Source organism: Hakea prostrata, chromosome 7 (assembly GCF_041222555.1).
Source record: "Hakea prostrata isolate BN-2017 chromosome 7, UWA_Hpros_2, whole genome shotgun sequence".
NCBI classification, from domain to species: domain Eukaryota; kingdom Viridiplantae; phylum Streptophyta; class Magnoliopsida; order Proteales; family Proteaceae; genus Hakea; species Hakea prostrata.
In genome coordinates this window covers 39,321,431-39,342,112 of record NC_142606.1, presented here as the reverse complement: position 1 = coordinate 39,342,112, position 20,682 = coordinate 39,321,431, and the positions used below count along the sequence as shown (strand labels likewise).

The 20,682-nt window shown below is 37.5% G+C and overlaps 1 protein-coding gene across 3 annotated transcripts; it reads left to right on the top strand.

Annotated features, from left to right (window-relative positions):
* The first annotated feature begins 641 nt into the window (after positions 1-641).
* Positions 642-13,610, top strand: LOC149011101 (rhomboid protein-like protein). Of its 3 annotated transcripts, none has more exons than XM_089161839.1 (9): positions 642-951; positions 1,171-1,338; positions 3,263-3,387; positions 10,980-11,040; positions 11,253-11,419; positions 11,606-11,720; positions 11,835-12,037; positions 12,129-12,266; positions 13,207-13,610. In XM_089161839.1, the coding sequence occupies exons 2-9, from the start codon at positions 1,315-1,317 to the stop codon at positions 13,310-13,312; spliced, it is 939 nt and encodes a 312-aa protein (XP_089017965.1). In that variant the 5' UTR covers positions 642-951; positions 1,171-1,314; the 3' UTR covers positions 13,313-13,610. The 3 variants fall into 3 exon arrangements, with proteins under 3 accessions (XP_089017965.1, XP_089017967.1, XP_089017966.1); XM_089161841.1 differs by having other exon boundaries at positions 642-990; XM_089161840.1 differs by having other exon boundaries at positions 642-1,001.
* The last annotated feature ends 7,072 nt before the right edge of the window (positions 13,611-20,682 follow it).

The window sequence follows — 20,682 nt, the reverse complement described above, 5'->3', positions numbered from 1 at the left end:
TGGAGGTCTTGGGACCCATGCCCTAAAGTGTGGGGTTCCCATCCTATATAGGATCTTGAATTGTCTCCCTTTCTCCTTCAAGAGTAGCAAACAAGGGAGAGCTACCCTAGGACTAGGGGTCCGTTGATTCCTATTTTGAAATTTCCCCTTCTCCTTATCATTTTTTGAAAAATTTCCATCGTATTAAGTTTGCCTTTTTCTAGACCCTAAAAGGATCATTTCAGCTAGAATATACTATTATACGTATCGATTTGATAAGTAAAATAGTTATCCGAATCCGGTTCGATATTTGGCAAAAATTTATGGAATGTATTCGAAGTTTATTGGAACTTTATCGGATATCAGATAATTATCGATGATTAGAGAAACTGTCCAAAAACTATAGTTGATTGTCATTTTTCCATTTTTGATTTCCGATATTTAATTTTCTAGTTTCTGAATCTGATTAGCAGCCCTTTTATAGAAAAAAAATCTAATGATTTTTCCATAGTTTGGCCAATTGGCTATGAGTAATTGATGGGGTTTAGATTAAAGTGAATTCAACTTGTTAATTAGGGTTTAACAGATTCAACTTTAGCAATGGACAAAGTCTCATCTAGAGAGATACCATCTAAAATTTAAACATACAAATAAAATTTTAGCCGGAAAAATTTTCTGAATCCAAATCTGGTTGTTTAAACACCATTGCAGGGAAAGATTTGAGTATCCATTTGTATGTCTACTTTCTTCGATTACTGGGATTGGAGTTCAAACTAAGTAAGTCCGATACCAGCGTGCCTAAACGGTCAATTTTTGGAGTTGTTCAATAGTCAAAAGGAAAATAAATAAACGTTCGGTTTCTGTTTTTAAGTGTAACCAAGTAGAGTTACAATTAGCTTCACCCCCTAGGAGAGTCTCTTCTCGTAAGACTTGAACCAGACGGATCAAAGCTGCGACTTTCGCCTTCGAGAGGTGGGTTCTACACTTCTACCTCAGATCTCAGATTCCGGCGTATGGATTGCGTAATTTGTCCAGTTCCTTGATTATTTTCTCTGAATCCCAATTCGATTTTCTCGTCTTAATAGATCTGCAGCATTTTCTTTTCCCAACTTGATTCGCAGGGGTGGGGGGTTTACGTGGGTTTTGGTTATTTTTTGTCAGAATTTGATCTTCTACCCTTTTTTTTTGCAGGGTTCAGTTCTGAAACTCCAAATTGAAATTCGTTCGTTTCTATATGATCTACTTGATAGTTTGTTGTCTCAGAAAAACTGGAAAGGAAGAAGGTGGTAGTCTAAGATCACAGGCATAAAATCCGAAGCACGGAAATTTCCGGCAATGAATTCTCAGGTTCTTCCAGGAGTAAGTGGAGGGCTTCACTTTTTCTTTTCGTTGATTGCTGTGTCCTTGCTCAATTCAATTCTGAAAATTTAGCCGAAGCAATATCTGTGGATTCTTTCCTTTTTATCTGTCACTGTAACGTTTTATGTTTCAATGCGATAGTGCGTCAGCAAATATTTGACTTCGTTAGATGCTTAAGATCTTTCTATAATTGTGCTTTATCTTTCTTCTCACATTTCTGTGATCTCCCTCTGTCTGCCCTTGTCAAAGGGGATTTGTTAACATTTGAAGTGTGAGTTTCATCTAGAAATGCGGCTTTGCAGATAGCTTTATGAATTTGTTTCAAAAGAAATTTTTTCTGCCAACTCTCTCCCTTGCTTTCGGATGCACCTTCCATTGGCCAAACTTTCTATCTCTTCTCATTGGATCTTGGATGTCAGTGGGGCTACTTAGGACCAGTGAGTTACATGGATGTAATTTATCCAGTCATGCAGCAATATGTGCTCAAAGCTACAATCAGGAAAAAGTGAGGTTTTGAGGAAGCACAAAGGAACAACATTGGGGTCTTTGTGCAATGGGCGGGGTGGGGTATGGAATGGGAGAGGACCAACTACCAACATTGACAAAAAGTTCATCTTTACCTCTCAAAGGAATTTCACTTCATGGACATTGTAGTATTTATCATATTAAAGACGTGCTTGTTACAAAATCTTGAGGCCAAAGAATTGGGAACTTTGTAACAATTTGGGGGAGGTGAACATCCAATACAAAGCCAAAAGTATACTTGCTCAAGCTCCCATTGATAGTATTTGTTTAAGATTCTCATTTTGCATGTTTATACTTTAGGCAGGTAAACTGCCTACAGGGGATAAAACCGACCTGCTAAATGAAATTAGATGTTTAGATCATCAAGAAATTTTATTGACATGAAGATATTGCTGTATAAGACTAAGTTTGTACCACCCCCCACCTAAGAAGCACCCTTGTCCTCTAGCATGAAACTGTGGTGTTATTCTTGAGCATTATTACTTCTACAAAATCATTAATGGGAATGTGCACCATGTAGAACCTATTGAAAAGTTTCCATTCAGTGAAAGCTGCTGTTGTTGTTGACTTTCTGACATGTTAAGATTGACAAATATGTCTTGGCTCAATTATATTATCACATTGTCACTTCTTGCCTTCATAAATATTGGTGCACTCACAAAGGTGATGCTAACAGTCTAATAAACCAACTCCCATCCACCTTATCTACCCTAGCACTGTCAGCTTTTTGTGTAGCTTTGCGTGTCTGAGACTTATAGCAATGCAATCTCTTGTGCCCCTGCTTGACTTTACTCTTTTAGCTGCTCATTGCATATGACTCTATAAATTGGTAGTTTGACCTGCCAATATCATGAGTTAATTTTGAGATGCTGATATTGAAGGCCATTCTTCAAACTTCTGTGAGATATGCATGAACAGAAGTCTGGTGTCCCAAATTGAGTAGAAATTGCCTTAATAACTATGATAATGCTATATATCCAACTCTTTTGGGATTGCTATCGATTTGTTTGAAACTGAAATGGGGATGAAGTCCAGTCATGAGCAACCCTTGGAAATTCGGTCCTCCACCATAGTCATATGAAGCCATCTGATCCATTAACTTTCAACTGCTTCTCCTTCTCTGAGGAAAAATTTATTAACGGGCAAATAGTATGGTTGTTTGAATCTGCAGAGTATCTCTACTCTTTTTTCCTCCAATATTGAAGGGTTTATTTATTTGATATTCTTTAATGAAAATGATCATTTTTTATTCTATGTGCAGATGTGTTGTGCACTTGCACTGTTTCATTGAACCTTTACCCCATTTTACACATTATTTGGATTGACAAATTTCAGATATTATTTTAGTAACTTATTTAATGGAAAAATAAATTAGATTGGTATATAACTCTTATTGCAGGGTTCCAACTTCTTTTCTGGATTTACTCGGTTGTGCAAGGGCCTTGTTGCTGTACTTGTTGGTGGATATGCAATTGTCCGGTTGCTCCCGCCTGCTGCTGGGTACCTGGCCCTTATTCCTGCAAGGTACTCATCATTCTAGACTACAAATTGTAACCACTGATAGATTATGTTTATTATTTACACACGAGTCTTCCTTTCTTTTGACCACTTGACTATCCATATTGAGCATGCCTAAATATTTCCAGTTTAATTGGTGCAACACTTTCTTGAAACACCTCTGAAGTGCTTAGCAGTTGCAGAACTGAGAGTGTATTGTGAGGGGAAAAGGGGGGGGATGCCACTAAATTGAAGGCTTCAGTTGCTCTCCCTAGTGCTCGTTTAGTAAACAGTTAGGGGAATGCATAACCCAGGTTTTCTTTCCAAACCACGGTTTATATAAAGTTTGACTATCACAAGCCCTTACCATGTACCTGTCCTTGATGTATACTGCTGTATGCATTGCCTCCTCCTAGAGTCTGTTTGCTGCATCTATCCCAGTCAACATGGTTTTAGCCATCTCTTAGACTCTAATGTTCTTCCTCTCTATGATACGGTTTTGCTTAGGTGTTCTTGTGGTCATGGTAAAAAATGAGGGAAACTCAAGTTTTGACCGGGTGAAAATGGGAAACTTAGGTGGAAACTTGGGAAATTTCGAGGAAACCGAGGACTTTTCCGTACAAGTTTCGACATCAAGTTTCAACAGGTTTTAAAGAGTATTTTGGGGGTGGGATCCTGTATTTAAGCTAATTAGAGTATAAAGAATACATTTGTTGTATTTTGCTAAAAAAAATCAATGTAAATATGTCATTCAATGTACATAACATCAATGTAGAGTTGTCCAAAAATTACATTATAAACTTAACTACTTAAGCACATAACATTCAATATATAATTTCTAACTTCAAAATAGTTGACAATAAAAGGAAAATACAACTTAATGTTAAGAGGAGTGCCTAGAATGGATTCATCTTGTGAGCTGAGTAGTACTATGCCTATAACATTCTCTCCTCCAACCAACGAACATAGACATCCCATGACATTTTATGCCTATGGTTTTCAAGTTAATTGACAACTATAACTTTATGAGTCTGGTCATCAATATGCTTAAGGTAACCAACCTGAGGGAATACACACTTTGGATAGGGAAGTCCTGATGGAGGGGGTATTTGTCGTGGTATTTGGAAAACATGAACAACAACAACAACAACAACAACAACACTAAGCCTTGTCCCAACTAAATGGGGTCGGCTACATGGATTCTTGCCCTCCAATCAGTTATGTTCGAGGCCATGCTAGATACAAGGCCTAAGCTATACATATCCTTTCTCACCACTTCTCCTAAGGTTATTTTAGGTCTACCCCTAGCTCTTCTAGTTCCTTCAATATGGATTATATCACTTCTCCGTCGGGCATTTATGGTCTCCGTTGACGTGGCCGTGCCACCTCAAACGACTTTCTCTAGCTTATCACTTATGGGAGCAACTCCCACCCAACTCTAATATGATCGTTTCTTATCTTATCCATCCTAGTTTTGCCACTCATTTATCTTAGCATCCTCATTTCGCTATCTGAGTTTATCTATATGATTCTTTTAACGCCCAACACTCGCACCGTACATCATAGCTGGTCGAACACGGTCCTATAAAATTTTCCTTTGCTTTAATGGAATACGCCGATCACATAAGACCCCGGACGCACCTCTCCACTTCATCCACCCTATTTTAATTCTTTGGGAAACCTCATCTTCCAAATCACCTCTTTTACTTATGATTGAACCTAGGTACCTAAAACAATCACTCTGAGAAATCTCTTTATCGTCAAGTATCACCACCTCATCATCTGGCCGATCATGACTAAAGTTACAAACCAAATATTCTGTCTTCGATCTACTAAGTTTAAAGCCTTTTGATTCCAAAGCTAATCTCCATGATTCTAATTTGGTATTAATCCCCACTTGGGTTTCATCAATCAACACAATATCATCCGCAAAAGCATACACCGGGGACCTCATCTTGAATGTCTTTGATTAATTCATCCATTACCGGTGCAAATAGATATGGGCTTAAAGTTGACCCTTGATGTAGCCCAACTGTTATCGGGAATTCATTACTTTGTCCCCCCACTGTTCTAACACTAGTCACCGAACCATCATACATATCCTTAACTATATCTATATATTTACTTGCAACACTTCTTTTCTCTAGTACTTGCCAAATTACGCTCTAGGGACTCTATCATAGCTTTTTTAGGTCAATAAATACCATATGAAGATCTTTCCTACATTCTCTATACCTTTCCATAAGTCTCCTAATTAAGTAAATAGCCTCCGTTGTAGATCTTCCGGCATAAACCCAAATTGGTTCTCCGTGATCGTAGTTAAGTGTCTCAACGGGTTTCAATTATTCTCTCCCATAATTTCATCGTATGGCTCATCAATTTAATGCCCCTATAGTTATTACAACTTTGAATATCTCCTTTATTTTTGTAAATTGGAACCACAACACTTCTCCTCCAATCATCTGGCATTTTCCCTGTGCTCATAATCTTATTAAACAACTTAGTCAACCAAACTAGTCCATGGGTTCCTAAGCTCTTCCATACTTCAATTGGGATTTCATCAGGACCTTGTGTCTTGCCGAGTTTCATCCTCCTTAAAGCTTCTTTTACTTCGGACATCGAAATTCTACATATATAAGTTCGGACCTTGGTGCCTTGGTGAAAAGTGTAATCGTCCGAAACATAAGTGCTTGAAGAATGCTCATTTAGTAAACTAGAGAAATAGGTTTCCCATCTTTTCTTAATATCCTCCTCACAAACTAATACTTTACCATCTCCATTTTTAATACATCTAACATGGTCAAGATCTCTACTTTTCCTATCCCTCATCTTAGCTATCTTATAAATAGATTTGGAAAACATGAAATAAACAAAAAAATTGAAAATTTGGGAAAGCTACAAAATTTACAGGAAAAAGTCCCAAGTTTCCATGAAATTTCCTAGGTTTTCACGAAATTTTCTAGGTTTACACGAAATTTCTCAAGTTTCCCACGACATTTCCCAAGTTTCGACAGGTTTCGAGGTTTCGACAAGTTTCGACGAAATTTCGACAGTTTCGATCGAAACTGAGGACTTTTTTTTGGTCCTCATGAGTTTCGTTTCGCATTTTCCAAAATGGGGAATTTTGGTGGAAATTTCGCAAGTTTTGATGGAATTTTGTTCTATGCTTGTGGTTGATATTTATCTTCTGATTCCAGATCATGATTGTACTCTATGAAGTCCCTTCAGGTTTACTTCCCCCCTCTGTCTGATCTCAACCCTTAATTTTCTTACTTCCTGTTTTCTAACTTGGTTCTTATAAACTATAAATGTCCCAGTGCCTCTGACTTGTGCATTCTTGAATAATCACTGATGTACAATATTAATTATGTCTTTCTCTATTGTGTCCTAGCACGTCCACACAAGTTGGTGTGCACTAGTCCCAAGGTTTATTGTATTAGTACTTCCCTGCCTTTAATGGTCCCAGTGAGCTTCTCCCTTTGATAGACGCACAAGTGTTATTACAGGACATCTTGATGTTGAGGATGTACCTAATGGTCTTCTTAGAAGTAATCTTGACCAAGCCTCATGTGCCATAGCCAGTGTTGCTCTTCCTGTCCAAGCAGAAATTGTCTTCCCAAACTTTCTAACAGAGTGTACAAGGTCCCAGCTGTCCTTGTCCTTGCTGCCAATGTTCGAGATTTGAGATATTATGATGTAAATAGTACTGGCTGGAGAGAAGAAGAAAGAGAGTACAATTGGGGAACCAGGTTGAGCGATCGAATGTATGGTTCTATCATTACCGCCCTCCACATATATTTATAGTAGATCAAAATAGAACTACATAAGGAGTATGACTCCTAAACTGTTATCCAACTAAACTTTAGAAACCCACTTGGACTAGGACACTGATAAGTGAACACCTAAAGCAACAAAGAAACCACGATTGGGGGACTCCCCCTATCGTGTTAGATCATAATATCTCTTATCTCTAACAGCCACTGGCTGGTAATTGCTCACTCTCTTCATCTGATAGCCCAATTTGTTAAAGATCACATGATGGCCTCCTTCACAGGTCGGATTCATACTTGGCAGATTGTGTCTCAAGTTTCAACAGTTTATGCACAAACATCTTATGACTTTACCTTTCCATAGTTCAATTTGGTTATGCTTTTCCCTCTTATCTTGACACCATCATTGTTTCCAAATTTCACTTAGCCATTCTGAAACAGCTAAAGCTTTCAGATCTTCTCCTGTTGCTGCTCATATGGCTTGAACAACCACTGTCAAGTATCAAAGGAGCAGGCTAGCTTTGGGCTTTGAATGTCGTCTACACAACTAGAGCACCATCACTTATCTCTGCTTTGTCCTCCTTCCAATCCCTCTTCTTGAATTCTTGTGATTTCTGACTTGACCTTTGCTTTGGCTTCACTTTTAGGTTTGTTTTGGGACTTCCTGTTCTGTCTTCTCACTTGGGTTGGTAGAGATGGAAACACCATTCTATGCTTCTTTGCAATTTGCCCAATGTTGTGGCAGTTGTAGCATTTTACAGTTTGTTCCATCAGGGTTGAGGAATTTCTACTAGTGAAGGTTTTTTGCCATCACTTTAAACTTAAAAGTAGAAGTCTTGTGACCAAAGTTATGCGCTTGAAGCGATAGCCATGAAACTGAGAGTTGAGCCTTTGAGGGACCATGCCAAGTTGTGGGAGCCATATTTCTCTTTGGTCTCCTGAGGGGTGCCCCAGTTGTAGCCACTGTGGTCCACCTTTTTCCCTAGCCATGCACTGCTATTGGCTTATATGTTGTCTCTTCTCTTTGAGTCTGACTAGATTTTCAGTATGACTTTGCCTTGGCCTTATTCTTCTTTAAGGATTCACAAAGCATAACCCAAACTTGATGTTTGGATGGTCTTTGATATCTAAGTCTCATCAATCTTGTTGAGGCTCTTCTCAATCTCAGCTTGGATGCTTGGTTTCTTGAACTCTACCTACTCTCCCTGGAGAGTATTCTGCTAACTGCAGTCTACAGCTTTCAGATAGAGTTGAATCTCAAGTCCCTCAATAATCTTCTGAAATTTCAAGTTCCTTTAACTCAAGAATCGTCTCTTTTGTTTTCTAGAGGTGGTTGTTTGCTTTCTTGTTGTATGTTTTTTCTCTGCCTTTTGCTCTACAATGAGTTCACTCTTCATAGTCAACTTCAACTTCTTGTTCCTTGGAATCAGACTACAACTTCCCCCTCTTGCTTTTATTCTTCATAGGCCATGTGGAAGGCCTCATTTCCCTTATCCTTAGAGTGACATACTGGTCAGCTGAGGACCTGGTGCACTTCCTCGAGATGAAACTTCTTCCGGGTTCCCTTCTGGAAAATTTCTTTCTTGTTATGGTTTCCTTTAGTGGTGTCATCGTCATCTTCCTTTTTCTATTTGAGTCTACACTTTGAAGCAAAATGTCCCACATCTCCACAGTTGAAGCACTTGAAAGGTAATTTCCTTCTGCACTTGCCTTTGACCTTTTTCAGTATTCTGAGAAAGTTGCCTTCCATTTCATCATTAATGCTTCCCTCATCATGCTCTTTCTTGGATTGTTGTATTTTTTATGCCTCAAAAGCTGCTTGTGTCAGAGGGTTTGATTATGCCCCCTCACCTTATGAGTTGTTAAACTCTTCCTCATATTGATGCCAATTACAGTCTTTAGCATCTTTAATTGCTGAGACCGTGGAATCAATCTGGCATTGATCTGAGTTCCTTCTTTGCTATCACGGAGTCAAATCTTTGATATCTTTCCCAAGTCCTCCGATAGCGTTTATAATGACATTAACCCTTTACATGTTGCTGTCTATGTTCTCTTCTTCATTCATTTTCAAGAAACTGTGCATCTTGAGATTAAAGCTTTGGCCCCTTAATTTTGGCACCACCCCAATGGTTCCGCGTCTCTTCTGAGGTCTTGAAGCTCATGACCTGGACAAGTTCAACTTTGGAAAGCTCACTTGTGATTGTGTTCTTGACTTTAGGGTCATATCAAACCTTTTCTTTTCAGTTGCAGTTGTGGGATCGATGCAGATTTCGGGTTTGAAAACCTGACTTGGATCATTCATATGCCCAACGAACTAACAAAGATCCAAATATTAGGAATCTAATGGCAATTTCATAATAACCATATTTTTCTGGGGGCAAGGTTGATTAGTAAAGAAGATGGGACGTAATAGGAATTAGAGTTATTGTGCAAGGACATACTTGGAAGCAAAGGCAAGAGATTTACTGCCAGTCACTGACTTTGAATAACTAGAGAACACAAAGATAATCTAGGGAAAGAGGGAGAGCTATGATGAGATATGTAGAGAGTTGTCACCATTTTTTTCAACCTGACAATTCTGAAGGGAATAAGACCAGCAGTAAAACCAGGAAAGTAGACTCAATTAGGTTCTACTTTTTCTAGTCTAAATCCTGAGGAGCTGGAGGTATGATTCATAAACTCCTCCCCTCTTGAACTGGTCATGAGATGAAATCCGACTAGATGGGTGAAACAGTGTCTGGTGGAGAACTTCAGACCTGATGCACAGTAAGACTCACAGAACACACGTGCATGACACACACACACACACACACAAACTCACGACACTTACAGTGAAGACTTGGCAGCTTGTATCACCCCTAAGATAATAACTATTGTGTAAAATCCCAGGTAGAAAGAAGAATAGAGAAGGGAGATTGTTTCTGCACCTTGCAGATCTATTAGCATTGCTGAAACAGCTGTTGTGGACATGGGTTTAAGAAATTACAGTAGTGAAAGATGAGGAAGAAGGAAGAAGAGGAGTAAAAAGCCTCTTCGGGGAAAAAGATTTAAAGAGAAGAAATAGAGAGAAGAGTAGGGGTAGGGTAGAGTGAAAGGCATGCAATGGTTGTGAACTCAACCTTGGTGGGCCAAAAACTGAGTTGGATCAATATCTTGACAAGATCTTGCTGAGTTAGGAACTGTCGGTCAACCAACTTGGTTGGCAATCTTGGTGGGATTTTGATGGGGAGGGGTGGGTCCGACACTTGCTCTATAGCCTCTTTGGGCCTTTTGAACACAAGGACACTATCAGGAATCCAAAATGACTCCTAATATAATGGTCTCTACAATATAAAGAAAAATGAAATTACTCAAATAACCTAAGAAACCTGGTTCGGTTCAGATTTGCCTTGGTCTGAGATTCAAGAGTGGCTTATGCTGGTTGAGCCATGATAATGCTGCTGCATCATAAAATAGCCATAGTTTGATTAAAATAGTTTAAGGGGTTGCATCACTATTCTCTATCTATTTCATAGTTACAATGCAGCAAGGCAACCAAGGCATTGGAGAGGGTCAGAGAGGCAGGCCAACCCCAGAAGTCGTGGGCCTAGGCTCCCAAGGCAACCAAGGAGCTTGGACGCTCTGATAACAGTGATTTTTTTATTTATTATTATTTGATGCTCACTTTTGACCAAATTAACCTTCAATTTCACTTAGGAAAAAATAAAATAAAATAAAATAGAAGTTGGGTGTATTTTCACCCAAATAATATGTAGAGATCATTTTCATAACTTGTCAAGAGCATTTACATGTATAACTATGATCTTTACCTCAGGAGTTGATGTTTGTACCCTGAAATTTTATTTGCAGGACTATTCCATTTGGGTGGAACCTATTAACTGCTGGTTACATTGAGCAATCAATTTTTGGGGTATGCTTATCCTATAGTCTATTTTATCTGTTTTGAATGTTTCCTGTGCAAACGATTGTACGTGAAAATTTTCCTTTGTAGAGCATGTGGAACAAATGGATCCTTTGTAGTAAATGTTTTACCTCTAGTTTCATTGTTAACTTCTTTGGCCAAGGGTGAACACTTTTTTTCTATTAGATCTTATCAAATAATAATGTCAAATGGTTTTTCAGGTGGTTAGTAGTGCAGTTGGTCTTCTTTTCCTTGGGAAGGTTCTTGAACCCATATGGGGTTCTGGGGAGTTCGTGAAGTTCATTTTTGTGGTTAATTTTCTGACTTACGTCTGTGTCTTCGTCACTTCTATTGCCTTATACTATATAATGACGCAAGAGCTTTACCTGTAAGTGATTTTTGTCTTTACTTGTTATTCTTGCACATGGGCTTCACTTTGTGTTAATTTGCTTTGCTTTAGAAAACACCTGCCCCCCCCCCCCCTCTCCAAAACACCAATCAAAGGGTTGAAGTCTTTGTCTTCATGGCATATACCCTTCAGATCTTCTGACTTGAATCTCCTTTTTCTTGGTAGTTATACACCTCTTTCCGGCTTCCATGGTGTCCTCGCAGGGTTCCTGGTTGGCATCAAGCAAATTGTACCAGACCAGGAATTCTCTGCAATTCCCGTGTTGAAAATAAAAGCAAAGGTGTAGTTTGTTTTCTTTAAATGGATTCTTTAACTGCCATTTCATTTTTAGTTTTAATGGCATCTGGAATGCGTCTGACGTTCACCCCTTATTGTTGTTTCTTGCAATGTCCAGTGGTTTCCTTCTCTTGTGCTATTGATCTCCATAGCTCTAAGCTTCTTCACAGAAGAGTCAGCTTCACACCTTCCAACCTTAATATTTGGCACTTACACTAGTTGGATTTACCTACGGTATCTTAAGAGGAATCCTGAAACCAACCTCATGGGAGACCCAAGTGAAGAATTTGCCTTCTCTACATTCTTCCCTGAATTTTTGCGGTAAAAATGATACATTTCTACCTTTTCTTCTGTCAAACACTAACTGGACTTGTAGTAATGCTGTCTGTATTTCTGTTATTTGAGCTTGCAGACCTGTTATTGACCCCATTGCATCAGTATTTGGTTGGATGCTATGTGGAAGATTCCGGGCTTCAAATGAGGCCAAAGGATATACTGTAGGAGGCACTTCCTTGCCAGGTTCTGATCCTATCGAGGCAACCAGAAGAAGGTAGTATTTCTTATTTCTTGGTTCTGTTATGAAAATCCTATTTGCTGCATGTAGCACCAAAGTACTTGGAATCTATGTAGTGCAATATAGTCTGTACATGCTTTTCTTTAGCCGTCCTCACTAATGCAATAGCTGCTTGAACCATATTTAAATGTGCCTTTTCTTTTTGTGTATATTTATATGTGCTGTATTTGTGTTTGTCCTGATTTTGTGTAAATGACTTATTGTCTCACCACCTCAAAAGAAATTTAAAATCGATCTAAGTTCCATGATTTGTATAGAATTTACACTGAGTTATCTGAAATTTGAGGGACAACTAATTTAGAATTATGTCAGAAGATTTCAGGTTATGACAAAATAAATTGCAATCTATAATATTGAAGTGCAATTTGTACGCTTCTGAAAACTGGAGTGCACCAAAATATCATTGAGGATGTCTGATGCAGATTGGAGGGACAGTCACAATCACACGAACTGCGCCTGCAGTTCCAACTGACTTTTGGTTCTGTTAAGCCTCGTGGTTTGGGAGTGGGAGTTGGTTTGTTCTCTCAAATCTAGATGGCTAGGGTTACCTGATGTCCTTTTGTTCTTGTGCAATAATAACGAAAGTTGTCGGGGTCGAGTTGAGCATATATGTGAAGGCTTGCTTCCATTTCAACAACTTCTACTTATTTTCAGTATTTAGTTGTTCTAGAACATTCCAAGATAAACCTACAGCTAGATGAATTGATTACAGTTTTCATGTCTGATTTTAGTGTTAAAAAAGATGCCTTTTACATGAAGTTCTGTGAGATTCAGAGCTTCTTTGACTAAATATTTGAGTATTTCCTCTTCCATATTTTCTTTACAAAACAGTTACAAGTGCATGATATGCTTCTTCTTGTTCTTTTGTTGGTACTAGTTTTTTAGCTTCTTATTGCTTTGCTCATTCCATTTACAGAGAGAGAGGAGCCCGAGCACTGGAAGAAAGATTAGCAGGAGAGAAATTGGCCAAAGGGGGAAGTTCAGAGAATTTGCCAAACAAAGATGCTGCAGAAAGTGTTTGAAAGTTCTTCATAATTATGCCCCAAGCGAAACAAAATTGTACTGCTGTGCTGTAACCCCTCGTGAAGTGGGCAGTTTTTGCATACCTAGCTTTGGAATTGTCAAGAGTTTTGTTTTGGATTGTATATTGACAAGACTGAAACGGAGAATGCCTACATGTTGCTTTCATCAGTGTCCACCTTCTTTAGTTGCTGTAAAATGTTAGAAACGCTAAGTGGAACAGTTGTAGATTGCTTTCCTCTTGTCACATGTCAGAACTCAGAACCATTTGAAACCAAATTTATACTGTATTCTTTGCCAGCATCTCCTTTAATAACTTTTTCCTACCCAACGGTATGGATGTTTATAACTGTTTGCATTTCATTTAAACCCCCAAACCCTTTCTTCCCTGATCGTCATAAAGTGGGTAAAGAAATATGCCCTTCACCCATTTCTTACTTTTTTTCAAAAGCAAAATTCATTGGTTCCAAAACTCCATCTTGCTCCCTCCAATCCCACCACCACGACACTCTACCCTTGTCCTACTCATGCCACTTCCGTGGAGTCGGGATCAGCTCCCCCAACGGGTTCCCGACCACACAAAACAGTGAGGTCCACGGTGAAAACACTTTTTGGAAGAAATTTTTTTTTTTATTTTCATCCGTGGGCTCCACTTTTTGGCATATTTTATTTATTTAAAAATTCCAAATTAACCCTAGGTTTTATATTACTTATTTACACTTTAGATTAAATTACATTACTATCTTCAGTAATTAGGGAAAACTTAAACTTAATTAAACAATTTTCTTTTCTAGTCAAAAGAATGAGTGAAAAAAAAAAAAAACTCATTTTCAAATTTAAATATGTACTTTTCAATTTGGTAATAAAAAAAATTTTTAATTTTTTTATGTTAGTTTTAATTTTGTTATTTACTTTCCAATTTAATGTTAGCAATTTTAAGAAGTTTTTACTTCTAATAGATTGTTATTTATTTATTGTTTAATTTGACATTACCAATTTTAGGAAATTCCTACTACCAATAGGCTGTTTTTTTTTTTAATCCAAAATGATAAAAATATGCTATGCAAAATTGTGATGTCCCTCATTTTCTTAAGATTATTAAAGGATCCTGATAGTTGGTTTGATGGTTTAATCAAATGACTCGAGTGTAGTTAAAAAATAGTTTAAATGAGACTAGATTCTAATTGATATTTTAGTTGAGGTTAGACATTGCTTATGGGTCCCATAATAGTGGAATTAGACTGAACTGAAAACGAAGAAATGATCGACATAAATTTCTGAACCCGGATGTATTAATATTCACACCTCAGAGTGGCACTGCGTAAGATAATAGAGCGGGCCCACGAGCCCATAAAGAAGCTACTAATTAATTATACATATACATAATATAGTATATATTATATATGTTATATATACATTACATCACACGTAAGAGAATTAGGAGGAGAGAGAGGGAGGAGGTTCCCTCCCACCTGCGTGGTTGATTTTTACAATAGGTGGCCTATCATACGTGTGAGGTGTTTAGAGTGAATCTTAAGATGAAAACATATTTTCTCTATTACCTTTATGCATGTAGTAGAGAGAGAAAGAGTTGATAGGGAGTTAAGAAGAAAGAGAGAGCAGCCATTAAGAGAGATTGTGGTTTTCGTAGAAAGAGAGAACCCACAGAAAAATTAAAAGAGGAGAAGAAGTGGAGAAAAGAAAAAGAAAGTACATGTGCTGTAGAAATAGAAAGTGCTACAACACATGTACTTCACTTTCTATTTCTTTTCTCCACTTCTTCTCCTCTTTTAATTATTCTGGTTCTACAGCACATCGACTTCACTTTTTATTTCTTTTCTCCGCTTCTTCTCATCTTTTAATTATTATGTAGGTTCTCTCTTTTTACGAAAACCACAATCTATGTAACTGTCCTTCAAAAATACATGTGCTGCAGCATATAAAGGAGGAGAGAGAAGAAGAAGACAAGAAAGAAGAGAGACAAGAGGAATGGAGAAGAAAACGTTAGGGCTGAGGAGAGAGAAGAGGAAGAGTACAATGGAGAAAGAAGTGAAAAAGAGAGGAAGAGAGAGAGAAGTGAAAAGACTAGAGGAGAGAGAGAAGTGAAAGAGACTAGAGGAAAGAGAAGAGGAACAGAGAGGAGAGAGAGAGGATGAATGAGGGGAGGAGAGAGAAGAAGAAACCCTTGTTAGCTCCCACATATTCGAAATAGTCGTTAATTATTTGGGATACAGGAAGGAGAGTGGATTTTTAACTGAATTAGGATCAAGACACACACACATGGAATAGGAACAAGTAAATGATATTGACCAACCCATGTATGTTATCAGTAGATGATTCTATTTAGTAGACATGTAGCATTCACATGTTAATATAGAATTGATTTTATTTACTCACTTATGTAATTTATGAAAATGCATGATATATTGTTTTGTGAATGGAATAGAAATACATGGGATCGGATGATAGCTTAATGACTTGATTGAACTGTCTAGATTGAAATGTCGATAGTACTCTTGAGATGTTGAATTATGAATTTGAAATGATGTTTATGCTTGTTAAATGTAGAATTATCATGCTCTCATATTTAAATGATTGGATTGTATGAATTGTGTCTAGTTTTATCCAGATGAGAGTAAATGATGATTGAAATGAAAAATGTACATTGAAATAGACAGAACATGGTAATGCAATACTAAAATTGAATATAAAAAAAGAGTAAAGAAAAAAGAAATAAAATGTTAATGACTTCTGTAAGTCTTGGTACTTAGTGTACCTAGGATTATGAAAATTGTCTTTGGAAAAGACATCATACAAGTAAGGATAATTGTTGGAACACATTTCAGTCTTTTTGAAGTGTTGCTTTTCGATTTGATGTGTATTTGTTCAATAGACTACCATTGCGTGCATTACATAGGGCATCTCCTCTTCAAGTTTTATTTGGCATCTCTCCGAACTTGTCCTCTTAGAGTATTCGGGTGCCTTTGGTATCCCTGGCTTAAACCATACTCTAAGCATAAACTAAATCCAAGATCTAGGCCGAGTGTATTTTTGGGATATGTTGTGGCTCACTCCCCACCCCCATGATGATGTACCCGTTGAGAGGTGGTTTTCGGTAAGTTTACCCTCTACCCCACAAGTCCAATCCCCACCCCATCCTCCTTTTCCCTCGGATGTTCCCCCGATGTGCTTAATTTCCCTGTATCTTCTACTCCCTATCTCCCACTGTCAACCATGTATCTGATAGTGCCTTTGGTATCCACCCCACCCGGCTTCCGGTCATCCCGAACTGCGCGGGGGTGATACACTACATGATCTAGGTTCGCGGCTAAAATTCATAACACAACACGATTTAGTATAATCAAAAAGCAAGAAAAGATTAAAGATGCAAGTATTAATCAAGTATTAAAATATTATTATAGTTATCCATAATTTGAAATTGCAGTCATTATCCCAAATTAGTCCAGTCAAATAAATTGTCAAAGTTTAAGAAAAGATTACATATCAGCGAAAGTCTATGTTCTTGAGATGCTCAAAATACTAACTAGTGCCCTCATCTATCGATCAATGAGAATAATATAGCACATGGTCACTAGGGCAACTACTATGTCATAAGTGATCTATGTGGCCTCAATAGTACTTGTCTCCGTATGAGCAATCCGAACATGGGCACAAGTCCCCATGCATTCCCGCCTCCTCACTAATTGGTCCCTCATAGAATTTTGGCGGCGGCAAACCCTCCACTTGAACGGAGTCCTCATAACCTATAATAAGAACTACAAAGGCATATAAATGTAAAAGGAATTAGCTCAACAAAACTTAGTGAGGTCAACATGACCAATACACATTCCAATAATCAATCAATGTATATAGGTATAATAAGATGAATAAATGAATGAGTATGCAAGTATGCTCCTAACTCTAACCATGAGGTCTCGATGGTAGATGCGCGTTCTTGAAATAAAAGTAACCACAAGCACACGGTATCGTGTAGTTAATGGGTCAATCTTAAGGAGATACCACTTTAGAATTTAACCTCTTAATGGTAATGCGAGAGTGCAAGGATTCAAATTTTTTTACTAATTAATTAAACTAAATTAGCAGATCTAAATGAATGGTCCTAACACATACATCTAATGCAGTCGAGTTGAGAATAAAAATAAAACAGACATAACCTAACCATTCATCATCTAATAAAGAAATAAATAGTGCATAAACAAAAAACAAGAATAAAATATGCAAACAATAAATAAATAAACAAATAAAAGGGAAGCAATTCGAGTGTCAGCTCTGGATCGAGGGAATGGGAGCATAACTAAGATGACTTTGACCATGAACCCTTTGCATAGCTTACACCACTGATCGGGAAATACATATTAAAGAAAAAAGTAAATGTAGAAAGTAAATAACATAACAAATAACAAAACAATAAATGGAAAAGGAAACATTAACCAAAGAGAGGCACGACTACATGCATCTTTTGATTAGGGGCCCAAGGGATAGGAAAACAATAAATGAATACTAAAAAGTAAATCCTAAGTTAAGAATATGGAGGGGTAAATGGAAGTGGGAATGGAGGGGGAGAGAAGATTAACAATGAAGGCAACCAGGCAACTTGCATTCTCGAATCTTGAATAATAATAAATAAATAACAAACCTTAAATGATCGATTCGGATCTCAACCAACCCTAACAACCACATTTGGAATGATCCAAATCTGGAATTGCTAGACCCAGAGAAAACAAATCATCTTCAAAATTAAAACTTGAAGCTTGAACTCGAATTGAAATTGAAATTAAAATTGCATTAATCGAAAGAAAGAAATTACATTTGCATAAAAAAAATTAAATAACTTGAATAATCATTGCATTACATATAAAAATTAAACCTAAACATTAAATCTAAAATCTAGAACCCCACAAAGCAATCAAAGAACTAGAGAAAACCTAAACAAGTTAAAGAGAAAAAAAAGTGTAACCTAGGTCTAAGAGGAGAGCGTATTTATAGGGGATGGTGAATGTGCTAGAAATAAGGAAAGAAGAAAAAAATATAATAATAATAATAATAATTGAATAAATAAATAAATAAACAGGAGTTAAAAAGAATAAAGGAAAAGAAAACAAATAAAGAAAGAAAAAAAATCATTTGAGAATGTAAGGGTAGAGAGAGAGAGAGAGAGAGAGAGAGAATGAGTGGTAGAAAAGAAGAATAAAAATAAGGTAATGTAGAAACGTAGAGAAGGAAGAGGGAGGAAATAAAGAAATAAAATATTTTTTAACAAAAAAGAAATGGTTTATTAAGGAAATAATAAAGTAAAAGAAATAAAAAGTAGGGAGAGAGAAAAATAATTAAGAAAATAAATAAAATCTTCTAGAAAATCTATGGAAAAAAAAATAGAAAATCCTAATCTTTGATTACTTGTGGGTCCTATACATACACCAATATATTTTTTTAAATTACAATATTCTTGGAGTTGGTCCATAATCACATCTCCAGTTCATCATGCTCCAAATCAGGCCATTTTAGCACTGGAAGAATTTGAATTGGACATCTTTATGTGTAAAATTGCATGTCTCATACCCAAAACTCTAAATATTTGCTCAAATCCTGAGAAAACCCTAAAATATGCAAAAACAACATAACCCAAAGTAGCTCCACTCTAAATGTATAAAATGCATGCTTTATATCATAAGATTTCACACATAAATGTGTTCATCAACACACATTAAGATACACACCAGCCTCATCTAGGTGGTCTTGTCACTCTTCCCTCAACATGAGACGTCTCTTGGGTTCTCCGAAGTAGTTGGGTCAAGTCACATCAAACCATGGCTGGGGATTAGGTCACACTCTCTCACATCACCATTGGTTTGAGAACTGGCATGTGTCAAGGTAACCCTAGGCCAAATGCAAAGTCATAAAGTCTAGTACTACATGTGGTCTAGGTATCTTTCCTCATGCCTAGTGCCATGTTAGTCCAATATCCTTCTCCACCTAGGAATGGTATTCTCAATGGGAGGCATCTATTGGACCCCATTCCTCAACCCTATGGTCATTTACATATGTTGGGGTGGATGCCTCTCATGTCTCTTCATGACATTCAAGTTGTCTATTGGACACCCCATGAGCGCAACTCTAACATATGCAATCCTACCATTACATGATGACAATGGGCCTGCTTGATGCTTACAGGACCCAACAACTACCACCACAGGTCACTCAATTTCAATACCCCTACCAAAAGATAGTAGTACCCAAGGATTCCCTATCCAACACATCTAGACACTTATCAACTATGCACCTAGTAGGTCTAAGTGAATATAGAGTCACCAGGGTAATGGGTGAACCCACAACCCTAGTCGATATATAAATATAAGAGGACAGTGTCCCCCCATCCAATCTAATCACATCATTTCCACAATCATCATTCAAGTAATTTCAATAGTAAATTAACATAAACATCACATTACCTTCCATTCGTGCAAAGTCCCACGCAATTCATAATAAATATCCAATATCAATAAAAATGAGAATTTAGAAACCAATCAAATACATAATATGGCAATGTATTAGCTCACCTGTTAAAGACAATAATAATCTTCAAAGTCCATTGGAATCCCCAAAAGAGAGTGCAAGTGACCCAAAATAACCCTAGAAACATGAGAAATCAAATGGGTATTAATCATGAATCGACCAGGGGTCAAAGGGGCTAAAACACACAACCAGACTAGGGGGCAGTTGATTGAGCCTCCCAAGACCGGTCGACCGCATACCTTAGGGTTGCAACCAACATTCCTTGATTTTGACCTCATTTTGATACCAACTCAAAAGGGGGTTTTGGGGTTTTCAATAGAACAATAATAGGGTCCTCAAAACACCTTTCAATCACCCCAATTAGTTACCAAATGAAAAGCCCCAATTTGGGTCCTCTAAGTCACCCCGCAAGTGTCTTAAAGAGTTTGTATCCATATCAAATGCAAAGGATTGCATGAACCAACATTCAATGGGGTTGGGAGACCAAAAAAGGAGACAAAATTAAGCATTCATTACTACCCAATATCAACAACCACCACAACATACCATTCAATATCCATACATACCTTCAAAGTAGTTGGAAAAGAAGGGTTTCATGAACTCTTATCTTTACACGTGTTTATCGCAATGAATTGTGCTTCAGCACCTCACCATGTGCAAGAAACCCACCAAAATCCAAGGTTTTCTCCACTCCCAAGCTCTCAGCCTCTCTCTAGCATAAAAAAAATGCGTTCATGTGGAGGAAGAATCATAAAATAGGGTTTCTAAACCCAAAATCCGAATTTGCTCAGCACCTGGGTAGGGGGTGGTCAATCCAACTGTGCAACGCCCCAATCAA

Bases quoted from the DNA above. Each gene is read 5' to 3' on its own strand.
- LOC149011101 (XM_089161839.1), top strand. From the start codon at position 1,315: ATGAATTCTCAGGTTCTTCCAGGA. The intron at 11,041-11,252 runs GTATGCTTATCC...ATGGTTTTTCAG, and splicing joins TTGAGCAATCAATTTTTGGG to GTGGTTAGTAGTGCAGTTGG. The intron at 11,721-11,834 runs GTGTAGTTTGTT...TGCAATGTCCAG, and splicing joins TGTTGAAAATAAAAGCAAAG to TGGTTTCCTTCTCTTGTGCT.